The sequence below is a fragment of the Anabrus simplex genome, chromosome 1, assembly GCF_040414725.1.
Source record: "Anabrus simplex isolate iqAnaSimp1 chromosome 1, ASM4041472v1, whole genome shotgun sequence".
In the NCBI taxonomy this organism is placed as follows: domain Eukaryota; kingdom Metazoa; phylum Arthropoda; class Insecta; order Orthoptera; family Tettigoniidae; genus Anabrus; species Anabrus simplex.
In genome coordinates this window covers 748,678,172-748,698,332 of record NC_090265.1, presented here as the reverse complement: position 1 = coordinate 748,698,332, position 20,161 = coordinate 748,678,172, and the positions used below count along the sequence as shown (strand labels likewise).

General features: G+C 37.8%; 1 protein-coding gene across 6 annotated transcripts in view; it reads left to right on the top strand.

Moving 5' to 3' along the window:
- The window catches only part of how (protein held out wings), a 360,598-nt gene extending 342,498 nt beyond the window's left edge, over window positions 1–18,100 (top strand). For 2 of the 6 annotated variants that reach the window (XM_067136171.2, XM_067136170.2), the window contains exons 6-7: window positions 10,201–10,518; window positions 16,540–18,100. In XM_067136171.2, the coding sequence (XP_066992272.1) occupies window positions 10,201–10,518; window positions 16,540–16,616 (395 nt within the window). In that variant the 3' untranslated portion in view covers window positions 16,617–18,100. Of the gene's footprint in view, window positions 1–10,200; window positions 10,539–15,081 lie in introns of those variants that run through there. The other 4 variants (XM_067136173.2, XM_067136172.2, XM_067136174.2 and 1 more) reach the window with 3 other exon arrangements.
- The last annotated feature ends 2,061 nt before the right edge of the window (window positions 18,101–20,161 follow it).

Sequence of the window (20,161 nt, the reverse complement as noted above, 5' to 3'; positions counted from 1 at the left end):
ACAACGTCTCTGAGGTTTGGATTTCTCACTCTTCGGTGCTAATTTCCTGATAAAATGTCTTTTCTGCAACCTTGGAACTGTATTATCTGATGCGCGCCGGCCCTGAATATTTCTTTCCCCGCCCGAGCGAGCGTATTTTGTAAACAAACCTTTCACCAGCTGCTCCGATAAGGTACCCCTAATTGCTCAATATTTGTCTCTGTGACATGTGTGAATATTATTAGAGAAGTTAGGAATCATAATTCACTGTTGAAAACTTCCCTTTGACATGTATAATTATCAGTAGTCTCCTACACGAAATTTCCAAGTACTGTTTCCTCCTCATCGTCACTCTCATCATTTACCACTGCTACATCATCTATTTCATTATCAATGCTGCTAATACTGTCATTACTACTTCCGACGAAACGTTCGTCTGAATTATACAATATTCCAAGCACGTTACTGTCAGTCAAACCACGGCTGAGCGCGGCGCGCCACACGGACTGATAAAGCTGCAGCGAGACTGAAAGCAGCAGGACGAAACTGAATGAGGGGAATAACACTTACTGTATGCGAAACAAATCAACTCGATACATATTTCAGATGAAAGGTCGAGACATAGTCTTTCAAGCGAGATATGTACCATGAACAACTGGCTCTCGCATCGTATGACAGAAAGCAACACTTGCTGTTGCCTACACAGAGCGCTCGTGGAGAGTTACGAAAATATTACGAGCTGAGAAATAAAGACTTACTTGACAAATAATTAACCTTGCAAAAACAACTACATTATAACGATTTTAAATTCTTATTTACAACACTGATAAACCTGAAAATGTCTTCTTGGAAACAAAACAATTTGCATATCAATAACTACAAAACTCTTCGCGCTATAGTCGTAAATGTGAAACCATGTATGGGTCTATACGACGTATAGAGGTCGGCGGCTACGGAAGAAAAGATGGTCTATACCACGTATAGAGGTCGGCGCTGAGGGGTTAATATCAATGTTGTATATTTTTAGACTCAAATATTAACACAAGTATTGTTAAGTAATAGTATACCACATTTTATATTGTAATAGTTGTTTAACATTCTCTAATCCAGTTTACAAGACATAGTTTTTAACAGTATTCATAAGTCATTCCCTATCAGGTACCTGATCTATTCATAAGGTAAAAATGGCTGATGATGCCTACCACTGATAGGCGAAACATGTACCATCCAATGTATTAATTTTTATGTTAACATTTTGATAAGTACAAAGTCCTAACTTTTAAGATGTATTGTATTGAACAGGTGGGAGAACAATAAAAACAAACTAGTGTTATTTATACAAATACTTTCAATACGGACCCAAAATGAATTTTATCACATGTAATTTCTGTCTCTTCCCGCCACCTTAAGGCGTTGGCCAATGAGAAATTTTGTACATTTATTTATCTACCAATCACAATTTTCTGATATTTGTTCAGTTAACCGATTAGAATAGTGGGTGTGTCAGGGCCTTGGTCCAGAGTTTTCTGGAACTTTCCTCTCCGCTATAAAAGCCGAGGGCTGGTGAGCCATGTTGTCTTAGTGATCGCTCCAGTCTAGAGTGTGTATGTAATGGAGGTAGGGGGAAAGGCTCCCTCATTTATCTTCGGGAGGTCCACCAGCTCAAGGTAATGGCAGTTTCAGCTTAACTATGTAGTAGTCATTGAAAGACTTCAAATCTTTAGTAATGTAACTTTATTTTCTCAAATGTAAATTTCAAACTTTAAATGTAAATTTCAAACTAGTCAAAAGAACATAACCAAAATCAGGGAATAGAGAGTGAGGTGCCCTCTTGTATTCCCTCTGAACTTGATATTGAGGTGATGATGATTTTGCAACCTTTAAAATCTACTAGTAATTTCTGTAACTTAAATATTTTCTCCATCTAGTCATCTCCGTAGTATAGGCTTAGCCTCTGTAACGTTGGGCCATAAGCTCAAATAGGGTTTTAGCATTTCATGTAAATTTCAAGGAGCGCAAGAGTTCGCCTCCTCACCATTTTGATTTTTGGCCAGTAACTTTAACTTTTTGTTTTTACCAAAGGCCAGGTAGAATGGGTACTCGTTACCCCTGTTACAGTTTACAGAGCGAGTTGGCTACACAGTTTGCGTCACATAGCTGTTAGCTTCTATTCGGGAGATGGCGGTTTCTAACCCCACTGTCGGCAGCCCTAAAGATGGTCTTCGCTGGTTTCCCATGTATACACCAAGAAAATGCTGGGACTGTTCCTCAGTTGAGGGCACGGTCGCTTTCGTTCTAGTCCTGTCCTTTTCTATCCTATCCCATCGTCACTATAAAATCAGTCTGTGTCGGTGTGACGTAAAAAAGACAAAAAAAGCTCTGGATTAAACTCTGCTTACGTCTTGCCTGGTCTTTCTTTGCATTCTTTTTTTTTTTTCTTTCTTTTCTACTGTAATGGAAGTGATCACAAATAAGACAAATTTTGCTGTGATCGCAAATGGGACACAACCAGTCAGTCTGACAGTCTGTTTCCTCATCCCTTATTCCAGCAGCATCTGAAGTGTATACGACACTCGTTCATCAACTTACTTTATAATGTTTGGTCCGAGTGTTTGTTTCAGTACAGATCTTTAGACATCTAGGAATACACAGAAATACCTAGCAATCAAGGTAATTTTTACAAATGAAGGTTTCGAAGTATTAGTTTTCAGAGTGTATGTAGGTAACTGCAAACATTTTCTAGGAATAGTCAAGAATGTGAATAACGAGCTGACGAAAGGGAGAGTGGGAGAGAAGAAAGCGAGATGAAGATACTGTATTACTATTTATAAGTACTTACCAAGGTGCGGTTAGGGGCTGCAAGAGGTAGCAGGTATAGTGGATGTTCCTCCCAAAAGTTGACCTGCAACTTGTATTATGTTACTTTTATATCCTAATAATGCAACCAAATACTGCACTGTAATGGATACACAGGAACATGATACTGGAAAGTAACCGTTTTTCCCATCCCTAGTTCTAATTGCTTTTGTGTTCTTTGCAAGAGACTTAAAATTTTGTAGGTGACAGATGCAAGAGAGATCCCTCTATAATTATTTACATCTGATTTGTCACCTTTTTTATGTAGTGGATGGATTAGAGCAATCATCTGGGAGCTTTTCAGTTTGCCAAATGTTTTGAATTATTTGTATAGTTTCTTTGAGTGAATTTAGGCCTAAATTTTTCAAAAGTTCACCAACAATTCCATCCTCTCCTGATGCTTTGTTGTTTTTAAGTTTCTTGATGTGTGAAGAAATTTCTTCCTGTGTGTGTGGTGTCAAATTTTCTAGTGTGATTTCTGGCTGTATTTTTGGGAATCTCTCTGTAGGTTCTGGACAATTTAAAAGTTGTGAAAAATACTTGGCTAGTTCCTGGCAGTTTTCTTTATTTGTTAAGGCCAGTTTACCATCTTGTTTCCAAAAGCAAAGGTTCTGTGGAGAAAACCCTTTAATTTGGTTCCCGAAGGTCTTGTAAAAATCGTGTGTGTTGTAATTTTTGAAATCATCTTCAATTGACTTCATTTGATCGTTAAAGTAGTTCCGTTTATTTTGTCTTAGAATCTTAGATGCTTGTTTTGGAACTTTGAAAAATTTCTTCTGTGTTTCTTCTGATTTGATGCTATTGTAGTTTTGAAATGCCGTTTTCCTTTCTTCTAGTGCACCCTCACATTCTTGATTCCACCAAGGTTGTTTTGGTTTCTTGTGAAGAGGGGATGAGATCTTAGTTTGAAATTTCTCCCAGTTCTCTGCAGGTTGTTCTTCCCATTCTTCTGTTATTTTGGAGTCTGATTTTGTGTAGATCAAATTTTGGGATCACCGGCATTTTCCTTTTGAATTTTCTTTTGGTTGTGAATTTAATTTTGATCCTGGTTAAATAATGATCCGAATCGATGTTAGCACCTCGGCGCACTTGCACATCATGAATTTCCTTTTGATAATCGAACAATATTGCCACAGGATCAAGCTTAAATTTTCAGATTATTTTGTTGGCACAACCCAATGAGGCGTGTGCCATTCTTATTGGTGAATCTGTGTGCCGGATAGTCTCCCACTGTCTTCTTGTATTTGCGTTCCCTGCCAATTTGTGCATGAAATCACCAAGTAGAATTTTCAATCATCTTTTGGGATTTTGGCCATCTCTGTTTCAAGTTCTTCCCAGAATCTTTCCATTTCTTTGGGCTCTTTTTTATTGTCATCATTTGTTCGTGCATGGACATTAATAAAGGTGTAGCTTTTGTTGGTGTGTTGGATTCTTAAAGTCATAAGTCTATTGTTGATGGGTTTCTCCTCTTTACGGATTCTAAAACATTTTTGTCCACAATGAAGGTCATGCCAAATAGTGCTGCTTCTTTTCCAATTTTCTTGTTTGTTCCACTTTTGAAGATCCTGTAATTATTGTAGTCTATTGTTTCTGAATCTGTGAAATGTGTTTCTTGCAGGGCCATAATTTGGATTTTCTGCTTCGTAAGTTCTGTTGTGAGATTGTATAGTTTTCCTGTTTGAATCGGTGTCTGAATGTTGAAAGTGCTAATGTAAGTGTGTGTTTTCCATGGAAGTTTACCAGAGCACTCTGACTTCCTCTCTCGTACACATCCAAGCTCCCTAGAATCCAAATGTTGGTTGCCACTTTAGTGTGGGTGGATTGTCCACCTGGGGTACTGTTGTCTTTACTTATACAAGTCATGATTGTAATTTCATTGACTTGAAATTTACTCTCCTCTCTTGTCTTTGCTGCATTGTCAGTTGTACATAACTACTTCACACATCCTTCTTACAAACTGGTACATTGTCTGTTGCACCCTTTTGCTAATCTCTATACATTGGAATCTCGATTATCCGTTCCCTGAAACTACGTTTTCCTGGAATGTGCGTTCAAATTACGTGGTCCCGCGAGCATCGTAATTAAATCACATTGTAAAAATCTCGCATTATCCATTCCTCGAAGAAACGATTTCCCGGATCAACCATCCAGAAATTTCAGTCCCATCAACGCTAAATCCTCGATCAATTGTTTTTTAATAAACTGTATCCTACAAAAGGATGGCTATGGCTTACTTATGGATCTTGCACTGATTAGAGCAAGCTGACCAAGTACTGTACTGGAAAAGTGATCGGCAGTGTTGCCAACTTAGCGGATTTTCCGCTAAATTTGGCGGAATTAGAGGACTGTCGGCGGAGAAATATACCATTTAGCGGACAGCAGATTTTTTGGCGGAATTCTAGATTTATTATAGCGGAATTTAGCGTTTTATCCATTTTACTTTTTAAAAAATGTACTCCAGTCTGTCTCTTGAGCTATTCCGTATTTCTTGCAGGAGCTAGCAGTCACATGAGGAAAACATGTTATTTGGATTTGATGTTATGAGATCGTGGTATCATAAATTTGTAATGGGTGAGAAATGGGTACTTACCTCTTAGTTGACAAATGATGACAGATAATGAAACTGTGGGAGAGTAGCATTTATATTTATGCTATGAAGGAAGACCGTTTAATGAACTGGCCTGTTCTGTGTGTGGCCCTTGAGGTAGGGAATTCACCTAGTTTGCACCCGGCAGTAAAACGCCTACAAGTTTTAGCTCGCCGGCTCGCAGGCAGGGGGTTAATCCCAGTGGAACTCACAGATCAGGTGAGTACAGACATTTTTTATTATTATTATTATTATTATTATTATTATTATTATTATTATTATTATTATTATTATTTGCGTATGGACACAGTGGATCACGCAAAGCTCTAACAATTGTGTTTTCTGAGTTGCCAAACAGCTCTCATCCTTTCTCCATGGATCCTTTGTCGTTCTTCTGTCCACTTTGCTCCAGTCTTCTTTTTCACTTCGTTCTCTAGTTGCTCTTTCCATCCATTAATTTTTTTCCTATAGAGGTTTCTGTCCGCAGTGTCATTTGAGTTCATCTGAGCTTTTTCCAGATCCTTCTTCACTTCCAGTACCCATGGAATATTTTTCAGATGTTCTATGTAGGTGATAATCTTGGTGTCAGTCTACTTGCCGGCAGTCTGCAGACGTGCCCATAAAATTTCAGACGTCTTTTGCGGATGTCTGCTGCAATGTTGGAAAGCTCTTCTGTCACTTTGCATGACCTCACTCTATATCCATCTTCTGTTTTTCGGGGGCCGATAATTTTCCTTAGATTATTATTATTATTATTTTTGCCTATTTTTTGAGATCGGATTTCTTGGCGGAATTTTAGCGGATTTTTAGTAGTATTTAGCAGATCTTGAAAATATAAGTTGGCAACACTGGTGATCGGCGGTGAACTTGCATAAGGGACCATCTTAGCATCGCATTTGGGTGGTATTGTTTAGAGAAACTCGGAAATCATAAAGCAGAGAGCGGCCACAACAATTGTAAGGAGACACGGCTCATTTCGACAACTCTACTTGAAGACGGAACAAGTTTCGTCAAATGTTCGCACTTATAAAACATCCACATTATGTCCAGGCTGAGATGTTTATATTTTTACCTTTTTTAAATTGTACTGCCGAACAGGTTTTCGGCACTTTCCTCAGGGCACTGTAGAGTAACTGGGCTTTCGGGCAGGAATCGAAACTGCTCCTTCTTAACATAAATTTAGTATTTTAATATTATCATACACGATTGTGTTGTCGAGACCAGAACAGATGTTGCACCTTACATTAAAAAAGAAAGCCTTGGGAGGTCTTGGGATTGCCTATTACTGTTTTGGTCCTAATGTAAAACTGGGAATTTTACGTTTTCGTGTTAAAATGCCAAAAACCGCAGTCGTTTTATTTGCGCACTTACATTTCAATGGTTTGTATCATTTCCAACTCGTACTGACATGCAGTACGCTTTCCAGATGACCTCAAGGTCACAAATAACTGTAATTTCTTAAGTTTTGATGATTTTTTTTTCTCTTTCCAATTTGATTGGATTAGTGATGGGCAGAATTGAATATAATGCATTCGAGAACTTTTGAGAATCGGTACTTACATTCAAAACCTAGTTTCGAGTTCAACATAACCTTTAAAAGTTGATGTAGGCCCAATTTACGCGGTAAAAAAATTCCAGAAACTGACTACGAACAGTATACCGGATACCAAATTACAATGGAAGATTAAAAAAAGAAGGGATTTCGCTATCATGTTGGGTGGTTTTGTATCTAATGTACTTTATTTTATTAGATGAGAGAATTAAAAATTACTTGTGGTCGATTGTCGTTTGGCTTGGCGTTATTAGATTTTTCGAAGAGCTTGGCTAATCAAAGTTGCTGAACTGAAAGAAGTTCTCACGGGAAACTGACGAAGATTCCCCTGTAAAATTGAATATAAAGTATCGAGATTTTGAACTTGCGTACCGGTAATTAATGCAGTTTCGCAGTCTAAGATGCCTGCCTCTCATCCATGGGGCCCGGATTCGATTTCGACCAGGTCAGGCAATTTTACCTGGATATAAGGGCTGGTTCCAGGTCCACTCAGCCTACATGATTACTTTTAATTGAGGAGCTATCTAATGGTGAGATGGCGACCCCAATCTAGAAAGCCAGGAATATCAGCTGAGAGGATTCGTCACACTGACCATTCGTCACCTCGTTATCTGCAGGCCTTCAGGCTGAGCAGTGGTCGCTTGGCAAGCAAAGGCCCATTAGGGCTTTAGTTTGGTTCGGTTTAGGAGTTTTTGTAAGATTATAATTATACATATTTCATTTTTGTGATGTTTAGCCAAATTGTTGATGGTTTTCATTCATTCCCGGATTTTCCGTTTTCCTGTGTTGTACGTTTTATTTTCATGGTTCCTTGAAAAATGGAGAATCGAGGTTCCACTGTATCTGGTAGATATTTGCAGCTGTCCACAGCAAAGAGGATATAATTAGATAGAGATGGAACTGAATAATAACTTTCCGTGCCAGTCAAGATGGCAAACTAGCAGTTACTTGAATCCATAGTGCGGAGCACTTCCGACGTGATGCGCTTCCAGCCACGTTCCTCTCCGTTCACTCTCTGGTTAAAGTACCTTCCTCCACCCCCTTGATTTTGTAGTGTTTTTCCTATTTTCATTCCCAATACATTATAGTTCATGTATTTTTATCTGCTAGTTGTTATTATTTAAAGTTAAAAACTTCATCACTGATCCGTATTGAACTAATAGTCACAATGTTAAAAAGAGAAAAATGTTCCACCTTTTCAATACAATAACACTGTTGCACAAATCAATGTAGCAACATATTTAATTTATTAAGGGACCGGTTTCGACATCTGTCCGTGTCATCATCAGCCTACACAAAAATGGCAAGAAGTTAACACAATTGTAGCACTTATGACACTTTTCTTGAATTAAAAATAGAAGTTCATGTAGATGTTCTTGAGCACTCTTGCCTGGTGTGAAAATGGGAAACTATGGAAAACCATCTTCAGGGCTGCCAACAGTGGGGTTCGTTCCACTGTCTCCCAAATGCAAGCTGATAGCTATGTGACCACTTGCATGCTATACCTTCTATTAAAAGTCAGACTGCAGAATTTCACATACGAAATGAAGGGTATCCCAAATACTGTATCAGATTACATATCACATAAAAATAAAGATACCAAAATTATAATGCACTGTATTAGATAATACACAGAAACGTACAAATTCATTCCGTTTTCAGCTCTCATGTTTGCAGAAATAGGAAATGTATGCTGGCAGGAAGACCGGTAAATACAAGGGCAGATATTTATTATAAATTGGGCAGCAATTCACCAAAAACAATTCACTATAACACACAACACAAGTTCAGCACTAACTAAAATTCAAATTGAACGGTGAATAGGTACGTATTAAGAACGGCACCATGGGGAATATCACTAGCTTGAGATCGATCCTAGAAAGTTGGACTCCTTTCATGGCTTTTATATTTTGTGGGGCATAAAAGCGTAGGCGCTCTTAGTTAATATACTGTAGAATATATTGTCGTACAGACACTCGTTAAGTAATGCTCACGTTGCTGCTATCTCTGAAGCTGTGTGAAATCTAATTAGGCATTCAAGTACTCTTGAAGCTAGTTACAGACTGGTATGAGTTTCACCCTACTCTGTAACCTGCTATCACCATTGTCTTGCACTTCTCCACACTGCCGACAGTGGAGACTGTATTTCACACATTTCATTCAGTTTCTCCAGTTGTTCCTGAGACTGTTCCCCACTCCATAGTGCCATCAGCAAATAGCATTAGAGCTCGGCAGCTGCAAGTGAAACCCTGCAAGAAATGCAAACTTCCTGCCCTTCTGTCCCTTGTCATGCTGTTATTTTATCCTGTCTTCTTGTATTATTGCCACGCGCTGTTGGTGGGGGTAAGGGAATGGAGGAGCGGAAAGGAACTGGCCACCCTTCGGGCAGAACAACCCTTACCCTCTTGTATTAAGTAATGGCAAGTGCTAAACACAATGTTGTTCATAGTGAAAGGTGCGTAACCCACCAGCTGACGGAACTAACGCTTGGCTTCCAGGGTCTTGTTTCAAGTTGTGGTTGGGGGTGTAGAATACATCCAGCACATGTTCCCCTAATTGAGTTGGCCTAAGAAGTCTGCCCTTTTTATTTGTCAGCACCTTCATCCTCTGATTAGTCTTATGAGAGGATCTACTTCCTCCACCACCACCTTCAAATGCTTCCTTTGACTCCTTCCATTACCATCATAAGTAATAATGGCAACAGCGCGCCTCCCTTTGGTCTGTTCACAGCTTAAACATTTGCCATAACATTGCTCATACAATTTCCATAATTTTTTACCAATTCCGTTTCGTACCATGGTTTCCCATACTTTTTCCCTGGATACATGTATCATAATATGCCTGTACTATATCAAGAAATGTCATTACTTACCATAGTAAGTGCTGAACCAATGTAAGAGGAACTGTGTGAGATAGAGTGGTTAGTACTAGGCAGAAGTTTTTATAGAAGAGTTCATGGCACTGTTCAGAATAAATTATTTCCATGACTTGGGATCAGTAGGTCATTTTCTTGTTGAGTGTAACACGTTTACTTTCTGGATGCCTTTTATATTCTGTACTAGTGCATTTTCATTTATGTGAAGAAACTGTGGTACTTTGTATCTTCTCTCATAGTAGCACTGGTTCCTTTTTATTTTAGCAACTTTGACCAATTGATTGAAGCAAACAGCGTGTGTTAACGCGAGTGAAGGGCGCGATTTAGCCAGAACTCTTTTATTTTTTCCAGCATGCGACGAGGAATGGAGGAGACTCACTGCAGCTGCTGCTGCAGAAACACAACGTCTGTTGTCTCCGGGCATGCCTGGCCTGGCTACGCCTATTCGTTCTGCTGCCACGCCTCTTGGAGCGCCTCTCATCTTATCTCCACGCATCCCGGTGCCAACGACGGCTGCCTCATTGTTGAACGGGTCGGGACCACAGGGTCCCCTGCTGTCTCCCCATGATCCCCACGGCCTCATCTACACGCCATATGCAGACTATGCCAACTACGCCGCCCTAGCGGCGTCCCCGCTTCTCACCGAGTACCCAACGGCAGATCACTCGGGTGGGTTGTTTGCACGCTGACATAGATTACTTGTCTCCTGTCCCTACTCCAGGCCGTATTGGATCTAATTTTTGTTTTAGAACCATATATTTTGAAATTAAATTCTTCAGGTTCAACATTGAAATATTTTTCTTATTTTATTTAAGAAACGTTTTACCGAAGTATTTAAACTTCAGAAAATTACGGACCTGATCTTCACTACTGCATAGCTGGTGAAGGGACGGAGACACTGTTCTGATAGTTGTTTTATTTACGTGCTGCCTCATCGATTTGAAACTTTATAGGTATTTAGTTCCCAAGCAGGTGCATTGAGACAATTTATTTCTATGGAAGTATGCCAGTGGCATGTTTTAGTCATATTGAGCTGAATGCAAACCATTCTTTAGTTTTATTCTTTAGAGAAAGGATGTTTGGCTAAGAGCCTTCATATTTTGATAGAATTATATATTTATAGAGAATATATTTATCTCGAGACCTCCCACTCAATGATCTATGTTGCATTTAATCATTTTCATGACATAACATTCATATAATTCACAGCTCAGTACCTGGAGTATCTTGCATATTGTAGTGAGTGAGGTAGACGTGAACGTTATGTGGCCAACTCTTAGTAAATGTAAGTTTTAGTTGTAATATTTTCTTCCTGTTGAGCTTTGAAAGGCATATTTTGCTTTATCTTAAATATTGTTAGATGACAACAATATGGTGCAATAACATTGTTTTAATAACTACTAGGAAATGATATTTTTCTTAGAAATTCTGAAATATGCCAATTTATTTAGTCATGCTAGGAATAATGTTTATGTCATAGCATGCCATCATTTGATTTCTTTCAGTGAGCAAGGCTCTGCAGGCAGGTGTGGTAAGGCTGTACAATTCCCATTGTGTTCACATACATTCATTATAACTTATTTATCTTTTTTATGTAGTCTTTAATGCTGGAAGACAAGACAAGACACAGGAGAACTTCATAGAACAGACAGTCTAGAAAATTTTGTATTATAGAAATCACCTCTGATGAAGACTGGGTAGATATTAATTAATCTTGAATGAGTCTGAGGAAGTTCTTTCATCTCTGTGTAACCTTTTGATTTTTAATGTGTTTTAATGATGATGTTATTGGAACGAAATACAATGGTTTTCACTTAGATATTTATAAAATAAGAAACTACTTGTAGTTCCCAGAATAATAAACTCAGTATCCTTTAGGGTTTATATGTATGCTGAGTCATCAACATAGATCTGCCTTCAGCTGTCATATAAAGCTTTGGTGTTGCTGAAGAGGCATATTAAGGAGTTACTATCCTGTGTTTCCACGTAAATGAATGATGACAATTCTAATAATACCGAAAGATTTGAATTCAATTGACTGTTGTTCAGCTGAAGAAACGGTGCTCTCATTGGTCACCATGTCATGTTGTCACTGTTTTTATTAAATATTTTGTCTGTCGTGAGTTCAGAAATAAATAACAACATTGTTATAAAGAGGGAAGGGATGAATATTTGTCGTCATGTTCGGGAGGTTATCAGTCCAACACTCTCAAGAAATGTCTTCACAAAGGTTTGCCTTGGAGGCACTTCAGTCATCAAATTGCCACGCTCACTTCTCCGTCTGACTTAGCAGGTGCCTCCTATCTTGTAAACTGTCTAACACCTCGCCCCTGGTCAGTACAATAGAGCAAATGTGCCTTCGTTATCTTTTTTTATGTGGCTGAGGGACATTATATTTGCTTGTCACAGAGTAGCTATTTAAGTCCTAATTTCAGGATGGTATTGTAGTTTTCTGTGGTTATCTGGCCGATGTACCTGCTGTATTGGCTGGCCATATGTTTGTGCTTGTAATGGCATGGACTCATGCTGAACACTGTGACATGACTTTTGTTTTATTGATGTTAATTTTCTATCTATAGACCTTCACTTTCTCATTCTTGATAGGATGATGCAACTGTAGCTTGGTCAGGGGCAGATTTGATGGCCTGAATTAGTTTTCCTTCCAAGAGTTTGGATCCTTTATAATCCATTTGTCTCACTTTGATGTTGGTATTAGATGCTGTGGATAACCTATTCACTGAAGAAGTGGAAACAGCATATGCCAGGCACCTTACAATCTGTAAAGCATATGAATTTGTCACTACCTTAAACAGTGCAGTGTAAAAATTGCATCACGTGTAGACATATTTCTGTCTCATCTAGGTATTGTTCAGTATCACTCTCCATTTGATTTCTAAGTATTAAGGATTATTAATGAAAAATAAAATCAAGATCAATGAAAGATGGGTTAAGAAAATTGAAAAGAAAAGAGTCGAGATGGGTGTCAAGAGAGAACAAAATTAATGGTGGGACAGGAAGGATACAAAGAATATATAGAAAGTTAAGTGGACAAGAAAGAAAGAGTGAGATATATATTTAAAAAATTGATCAGTTTGTTTAGATATCTTACACTGCTTCCCATTATGTAATCAGGAAAGTACGAAGTTTGAAAAATGAATTAACTCGTGAGAGGGTGCGTAGATTGTTCGAATGTCAAAGGTCGCTCACGGAGAAAACAAAATAAATACAAATAGATCATCACGATATATTTGTGTAATGATTGATATATATTAATAGCTGAAATATTACAGTAATATAAGTATTCATAAGCATCGTATGCCTGCATTAAACTAATTTTTCGTACCTTTTGTTCAAAAATTCTTTATTTAAAGAATTATTAAAATTTATTCTAATGATAACAGAATTTTGATAATGCTATGTTATATTTTGCAGTTGTAGTAAGACATAATTACAACACTAAGAAAACACAATAATTGCCTACTTTAACAATACATGACATAACTAATTAACTTACATAATACACTGGCAGTTTTCCACAAATTTCTTGAACACTTCCCGGATTGGCGCAACTTTATCAAGCGATTTTCGTTCCCCTCTGCTATTTATATCGTCTAAGTGCTCGCAGTAAGAACTTGAAACGCTTGAGAGCCGTATAATTTCAGAATAATTCCACACCATTGCCAACTGATGCCCAAAGATCTTCCAAATTCAAGTGGGAAGTTTTCAAAATTCCTGACATATACAAGACTAAAGACGACTTGAATTTATGCAGTCCTTGCGTTCACAGCGTCTCTTTCCCACGACTAATTACTTTACTTTCCCCTATCCTAATGTTTGTAAATTTGGTTATGTAACTCACCATATCGTCAGTGAAAGTTTCCACACATCTATTGGTGAGTATGCTTCAATGGCTTCTCTCTGCACATGAGGTAAATGGGTTTGTATTTTATTGCGAGCAAGAGTCCTAGTTTAAGGTGCTGTGTGAACATTCCAGTATGTTGTCCCATCTCTTCTAGGACTACAGGGGTTGGTTTATTTCATTTACTTCCTCGAATAGTTTACCTAATTCCTGTAATTCAGCAACATGAATTTCAGAAGGGGAATCATCTTCCAACACATCGGCATCATCATCAATTGGCTCTTCTGTCTCTTTAGCGAATATCTGTCTTCGAAATGGATCTTCTCTATTTGCATTTAGCAGTTCTTGCCGCCCCTCACATTCTACACTGTCCAATAGTCTCCGAATTACTTTGTTTTATACTTCCATGTCAACGCAGAATGTCCAAAAGCACTACACTACTGAAATATTTACACAATGAGCATAAATGTTTGCCTAATTTGCATAATATAGGAGGTCACACACGAATGAAAACTCTGGTGCGCTGAGAAACGGGCGGGGTAGCACACAGAGGAATGCTCCAGGCGTTCACGAAAAGCGTGCTGACACAGACAACGTGATTGTTGCTGGGCTAAAACTTCTCCCACCACTAGCCAACAGATTGAGGAAAAGGTATTGAAAGGGATAGCCCGTAAGCACAATCGTATGACCTTACACATTCATCATTATTTATAGCCCGGACGAAAACTCCGTTCGCGTCCTCTCGTGGGTTAAGAGGCAATGAAGAACAGGAAGGAGAACTGCGTATTTTGTAACGGGCTGAAAATTGACCATAAGCAATTTTCCCTAAACCTATTTTCAAACAGCAAATTAAAATGATATTGTTGACACTGTTCTGGACAATTTCATAGATTGAGAAATAAAGTGATAGCATTTTTGAAGCAAACAAAAATGTACTTTTTTCCCCTTGGGCTTGTCTATGAGCACTGTCTGTTTAATGTTAATTCAAACATTGTACTTATTTTTCCACAGCTTCTGTCACACCTGCTGTTGGGATACCAAAACTCTCTCCTCTTACCTTGTAGTATATAAGTATTTGACCGTACCTCTACTTGCTTGATTGTTTACTTTAGATTTCATTAAGTCCCTTTTCTCCTTTGCCAACCTGTGATACTTTCACTATAAATTGTAATGATTTTTTCCTCTGCATTGTGTTGTACTAGAAATGGTGCAACAAATTTTTGTAGTGTTCCATATTTTCTGTGTAGGATTTGGATGCATGCATATTAAGGAGTTTATTTTAAGTGTCTGTTGTTGAAATTCTCCTGTGTCTTGTTGGCTGGTGAGGTATGAGTTGTACGGACATGTATCAAGATCTCCGTTGGTCATTCCAGAGCAGCGGTGGGTCACGGTTGGGGTGTGAGCCACTGGTTGCATGCGCGATGGCCTGACCAACGGTAGCCAATCGTTGTTAGTGCATTCGATTCGGCTCAGCAGGATGGAGCGGCCAAATTCCTGAGATGGTCTGCCCCGACATTGAACAACAATTGAGGCCGTGTGTCTTTGCAAACCTTTTCTAGCAAATTTTTCTAGAAAACTGTAAACTTCCATCTCAGTTTATAATTCTTGAGTAGCATTTGACTGAAGTTTTCTGGACCAAGTCTGCTATAAAGGCTTTGTACGTCAAACAGGAACACTCTTCTCCAGATATAGTTTTTTTTTTTTTTTAAGCAATTGACAATGCAGGTTGTTTCTCAGTCAACACTCAAGATGCATAATGTTAAGTGTTATATTAGTTTCCATTATAATTTTTATATTTACATTTATATATATAATTATATATATACACACACACATGTATATAGTCATAAGATTTAGTAATGATGTGTACTTTCGACAAAATATACAACAGAATGTTGATGGTTGTTTTCAAATTTAATGTTTATGGAATTTTCCAGTATGATCAATAAATTCCAGCCAGTATTATGTAATGACCTTAGAGGTGTAGTCAAGTTTCGAAGTCTACTTGGTGCTCCAAGGCTGAGAATTAGATATAATTCTGGATATTGGATAAAACAAGTTCCCTAGTGTATATTGTCGAAGAGTTGCATCAAGTAAGACTTGAAGAGTGCTTGTGAGAATGTGCGAGTGAATGGCGCTCTGTCGTTTATATTAGCAGTATCCTTTGCACAGGCTGTCTATGTGTGATAAGTTTTATATTATTGCTTTCTGAATAGAATGAATGCACCTCGTTTTACATACCAGGAAGTCGACTTGATGATTGGTGATGGGTATATAAAGTATTTATGATGGAGGAAGTATTAGTGACATTTTATTCTGAGAATTTGTATTTTAAAATGTCAAAAGGTTAAGGTGATGGTTAAGTCTACCACTCTTTTTAAAAGTAGGGTTTTAGCTTATCTTTCTTATTTATTGAAAGCTGTATAATTTGGTGCTCTTTCTAGTTTTACCATTCTTCGTCTCATTACCAGATTCTCAACCCGTAACAACTCCCCTCATTAAATTCAAAGAATGAATGATAAACTAAAACAGCTTGAGGGACCAAAGGTTTGGAAGGTAAAATTAATGATCTAATCCACATAACATCAGTAAGAGCAAGCTCTCGGTCGCTAGGGTATGTCAGAGTGTGTGAATGTTAAAAGGAGGATTGTTTTAGTATTCATAAGTTATCTACCAAATACCTTTGTAGTGCTAATTATCTCTCTTTCTGCTGTGACAGAGAACACTGCTGAGCATATCCTCAAGTTTGTATTAGTTTCATATTCCATTGAAAGAAGTTTTGGTTGTGATCAGAAGGTGAAGTGTTATGTAAATGAGCTTTGTGTATCCAGGTGCGGCAGCTAAGCAACGAAGGCACTTGGGCCAGTTACGGGAGCATCCCTATCAAAGGGCTGGGGCCCTGTCATGAAATCTCTGTGCCCCGTGCCAAGGTTAGTTATTGGTACCACTCTCTCTTGATTTCAGTTACTACAAATTTCATTTTTTAATTTTTATGTATTATCTTGTTGTTATTGTTGAATATTGTATACTTGGCGACGGTAGGTCCCGAGAGAGGCACGCCAAGGCAGTAGGGCTTCTCTCCGACATACGAGGGAACTGTTTGGGTTCGACCAGGCCAATTGCAATAAAACTTGACTTCAGAACATCCATAGCCTTACAAAATGAGCAATTCTGAAATGGGAATCAGGCTGTTTACTTGTTTGTGCTAGCATAATAGCTGTATGTTTATGGCCAAAATTTTACTCTACATAATACTGTATTTTAGCTTCCATTATAAACGATATAGAAGTATTAAAACATTGATATTTTCATATATTTATATACTGTACATGTTAGGAAAATAAGTTTGTATTCTGTTCATGTTTTCAAAATCTCATTTTCAATGCAAAGTGTTTTACGTACCTGTCAGTATAGTTCAACTATGCATACACAGAGTCGTAACTCCTCTGAGCTGTTATAACACTGTGTTGAATTCATCTAAGTTTCATTGAAATCTGTGAGGTCCAACCCAGACAGTTCTCTTGTAAGTGCACTGAACGACCTCCTCAGGCTTTACGTCATATGAAGTGAGAGGAAAGAAGGACATGTGTAGACAATTTTGGTTACCTTAGCAATGTAATTAAATAGCTATTTATTTTTTTAAGTATTGGTCACTGTCACAGTGATAATTGCTATTACTAGTCCTGACTGCATTATTTTTAATGTTCATTTTTACCATTGTATTTGGGGTATACAGATCAATAGTCCATTTAGGAATAAGCTGAACAGTTTTCTTCTTATTGACCACATACACAGTACTTCTTGTCTTGCAGTAGAAGTTGCACCTTAAAAAAGAAAACTGTTATTTTCTTTAATGTAAATATCTCCACGTCAGCTTGAGTAAATTGTTTAAGAGTTTTACTTGCTCTTGGCAAGAAGTAGTAAGCAAGCAAGCTTTGCCTTCAACTATCTTTTTAATATGTATTTAAATTATTTTTATATTGCACCCTTCACTTGTCTTATTATGTGAGTTGTTTAGCATTTTTATAGTATTTCTCTTTGTATGGTTGTGATATTTTTATTTCAATTTTTGAGTATCTGAGTGATGCATGTTTGCGATGTGGCTTGGGAGTCCTTCTTTCCTCAATCATTTGTAAATAGATGAAGCACAAAAATGTGACTCATTGAACCTCCCTTGAATGGGAGGTGAGTGAACAACATATAATATATTATTTATATTGCTCTGTACATGCATATGAAATATTTTGTATTTCGTTGATTTATGGCAACTTGTGCTTGTGGAAGCAATCACACTTTGAGATTTTTTTTTTTTTTTTTACTTTGAATCTGTATATAGTTGGTGAGAAACTCAGTTATGAAAAATAAAATAAAGAAGATGTAAGTAAAAATACATTTTTAAACATGTGTTCTTTTTTAAAATGATATTATGACTTCATCCAAATTCAGTAACCGTCGTCCCTTTTATTTTTCCCCAACAAGAACAACCTACGTTTTAGCAGCAAGAACTGAACATTTTCTTACCGAGCCCACTAGCTTTCCACCCACGCTGCCGAGGTTTGAATCCTGATGGATCTCGGGTTGGAATCACACAGTGTCAGGATTAAGCTTCCCGGCCAAAACCCAAGCGACCCCGCGTAACCAAGGAAAATACAAAGTTTTTTGTTTTACTCAACTGACGTGAATCTGCTGTTTGTTGTTCTATTTTATTTATTTTTTTAAATTTTTTTTTAAATTGTGTGCATGTGTGCCCCTCAAACTTTAGTAGGTTTTGAGGGGAATTCCTTGATGTAAGGTGGGCAAGTTTATTTTCCTTAACTTTACATATTTTTTAATATTTTAATTCTTATAGTAAATTTGAAACAAGAACAGTAGTTTGTGACAGTTATCCTTACTAATTTGAAATGTGCCTTTTATTTGAAAGATCGGCTGCAAGGAAAGTTTAGTAGAGAGTAGGGCAGAGTTTGGGAGCTGTTTTCCGTTCTTAACAAAAATTATTTTGGATAAAATTTTACACGTTTGGCAAAATGACCTCTTGTTACTACCAAATCAGAAAGCTTAATGTCCCCACATGTGACCAGACATTCAGTTTCCAGCCAGCCAGATGAATGGTTTTTTGGTGGCTATATCCAGTCAGGATTTGTTACGATCATGGTCCGAGTCAATGAACTTTACCGCGAGCCTGGACGCATCACTTTAATCTTACTCATGGTTCATTTTTATTCTAAAGAGCCACATTGTACACTTCCATAAAAAAAGAAGAAAAATTTAAAAAAGGGGAAAAGGACATTGCATATGGTGCAGTATGTAGACTATGAAGTTGGGATGCCCAAACCAAGAACAAGGATAAACATTATGGTTCTCTGCTCTGTTTGGCACCTTGTGGTGTCAGAAATTTAGAATATCGTGTGTATAGACCTTCGTACTACTGTTGGAACGTCTTACACATTCACAGTCCAAAATGAGGACCCCAGTGTACCTTATAGCATCATTCTTTAATATTTGTACATCATACCCATACATCACTTCTCAGCTTATAAACTGGAGTGATAAAAATTTCTAGGCTTTTGTATTGTGTCCCTTTGCATCCAGGTTCTGATCTCTCGAAAATGTTTTAAAAAGTTGATTTAGCTTGGAGTAAAGGTGACAGTTCATATATTCAATTCAAATTCTGGGAATGTATATAAAATTCCTCCTCTTCATCTGTCATCCTTCTCTTTTACTAACTGAAATCAAACTCCACATGGCCAAGTTGACACTAACAGGCAACCTTCTCTTGTAATAATAATCATAATAAACATAATAAAAAATAATTGCTTCTAAATGCCTGACTCATTTCTGCTACCTACTGGGAGATTGTTCCAACTGAGAATCAATGATACCCTTGTTGGTGTTATGTAAACAAACAATAATTTGGGTTGAATGTGTTAATAATTGTCTTGTTTAAAATAATGAATATTTAACATGATTGATATTGCACTTTTTTGGGGCTTTAGCCGGTGATTGTGCTGTAGTGTAGTGGCGTTTGTCTGTCCGCGGGGTCTCATTCGAGGTTGTTATCATTGTACATGTTTTGTCCTGCTACTCATTTGAAACTCTGTTTGGAATGGGTAGCAGTCAGTAGTGTGAGGACCTCACTAGCAGGTTCTAGTGAGAGTTCAGTCAAGCAAACGAGTAGTCCTTGTTAACATAGACATACAGTAGTGGAGAACTAACTCGTTTGCATGGCTTGGAGCACTACAGGTTGCCAGGTAGTTCAAAACTAGCATGCATACAGTTCATATACCTCCTTGTTTCTTTTCATACTTTGTGTATCACTAAAACTGGCTGCCTGGGTGACGATTGGCTGATCAGCAGTTATTTGTCTTTGGCTTGGTGAACTAATTTTACTACAAATAACTGCAGTGGGCCAAATACCTGCTAAGCTGTTGGAGTGTGGACATTTTCTTCATTTAG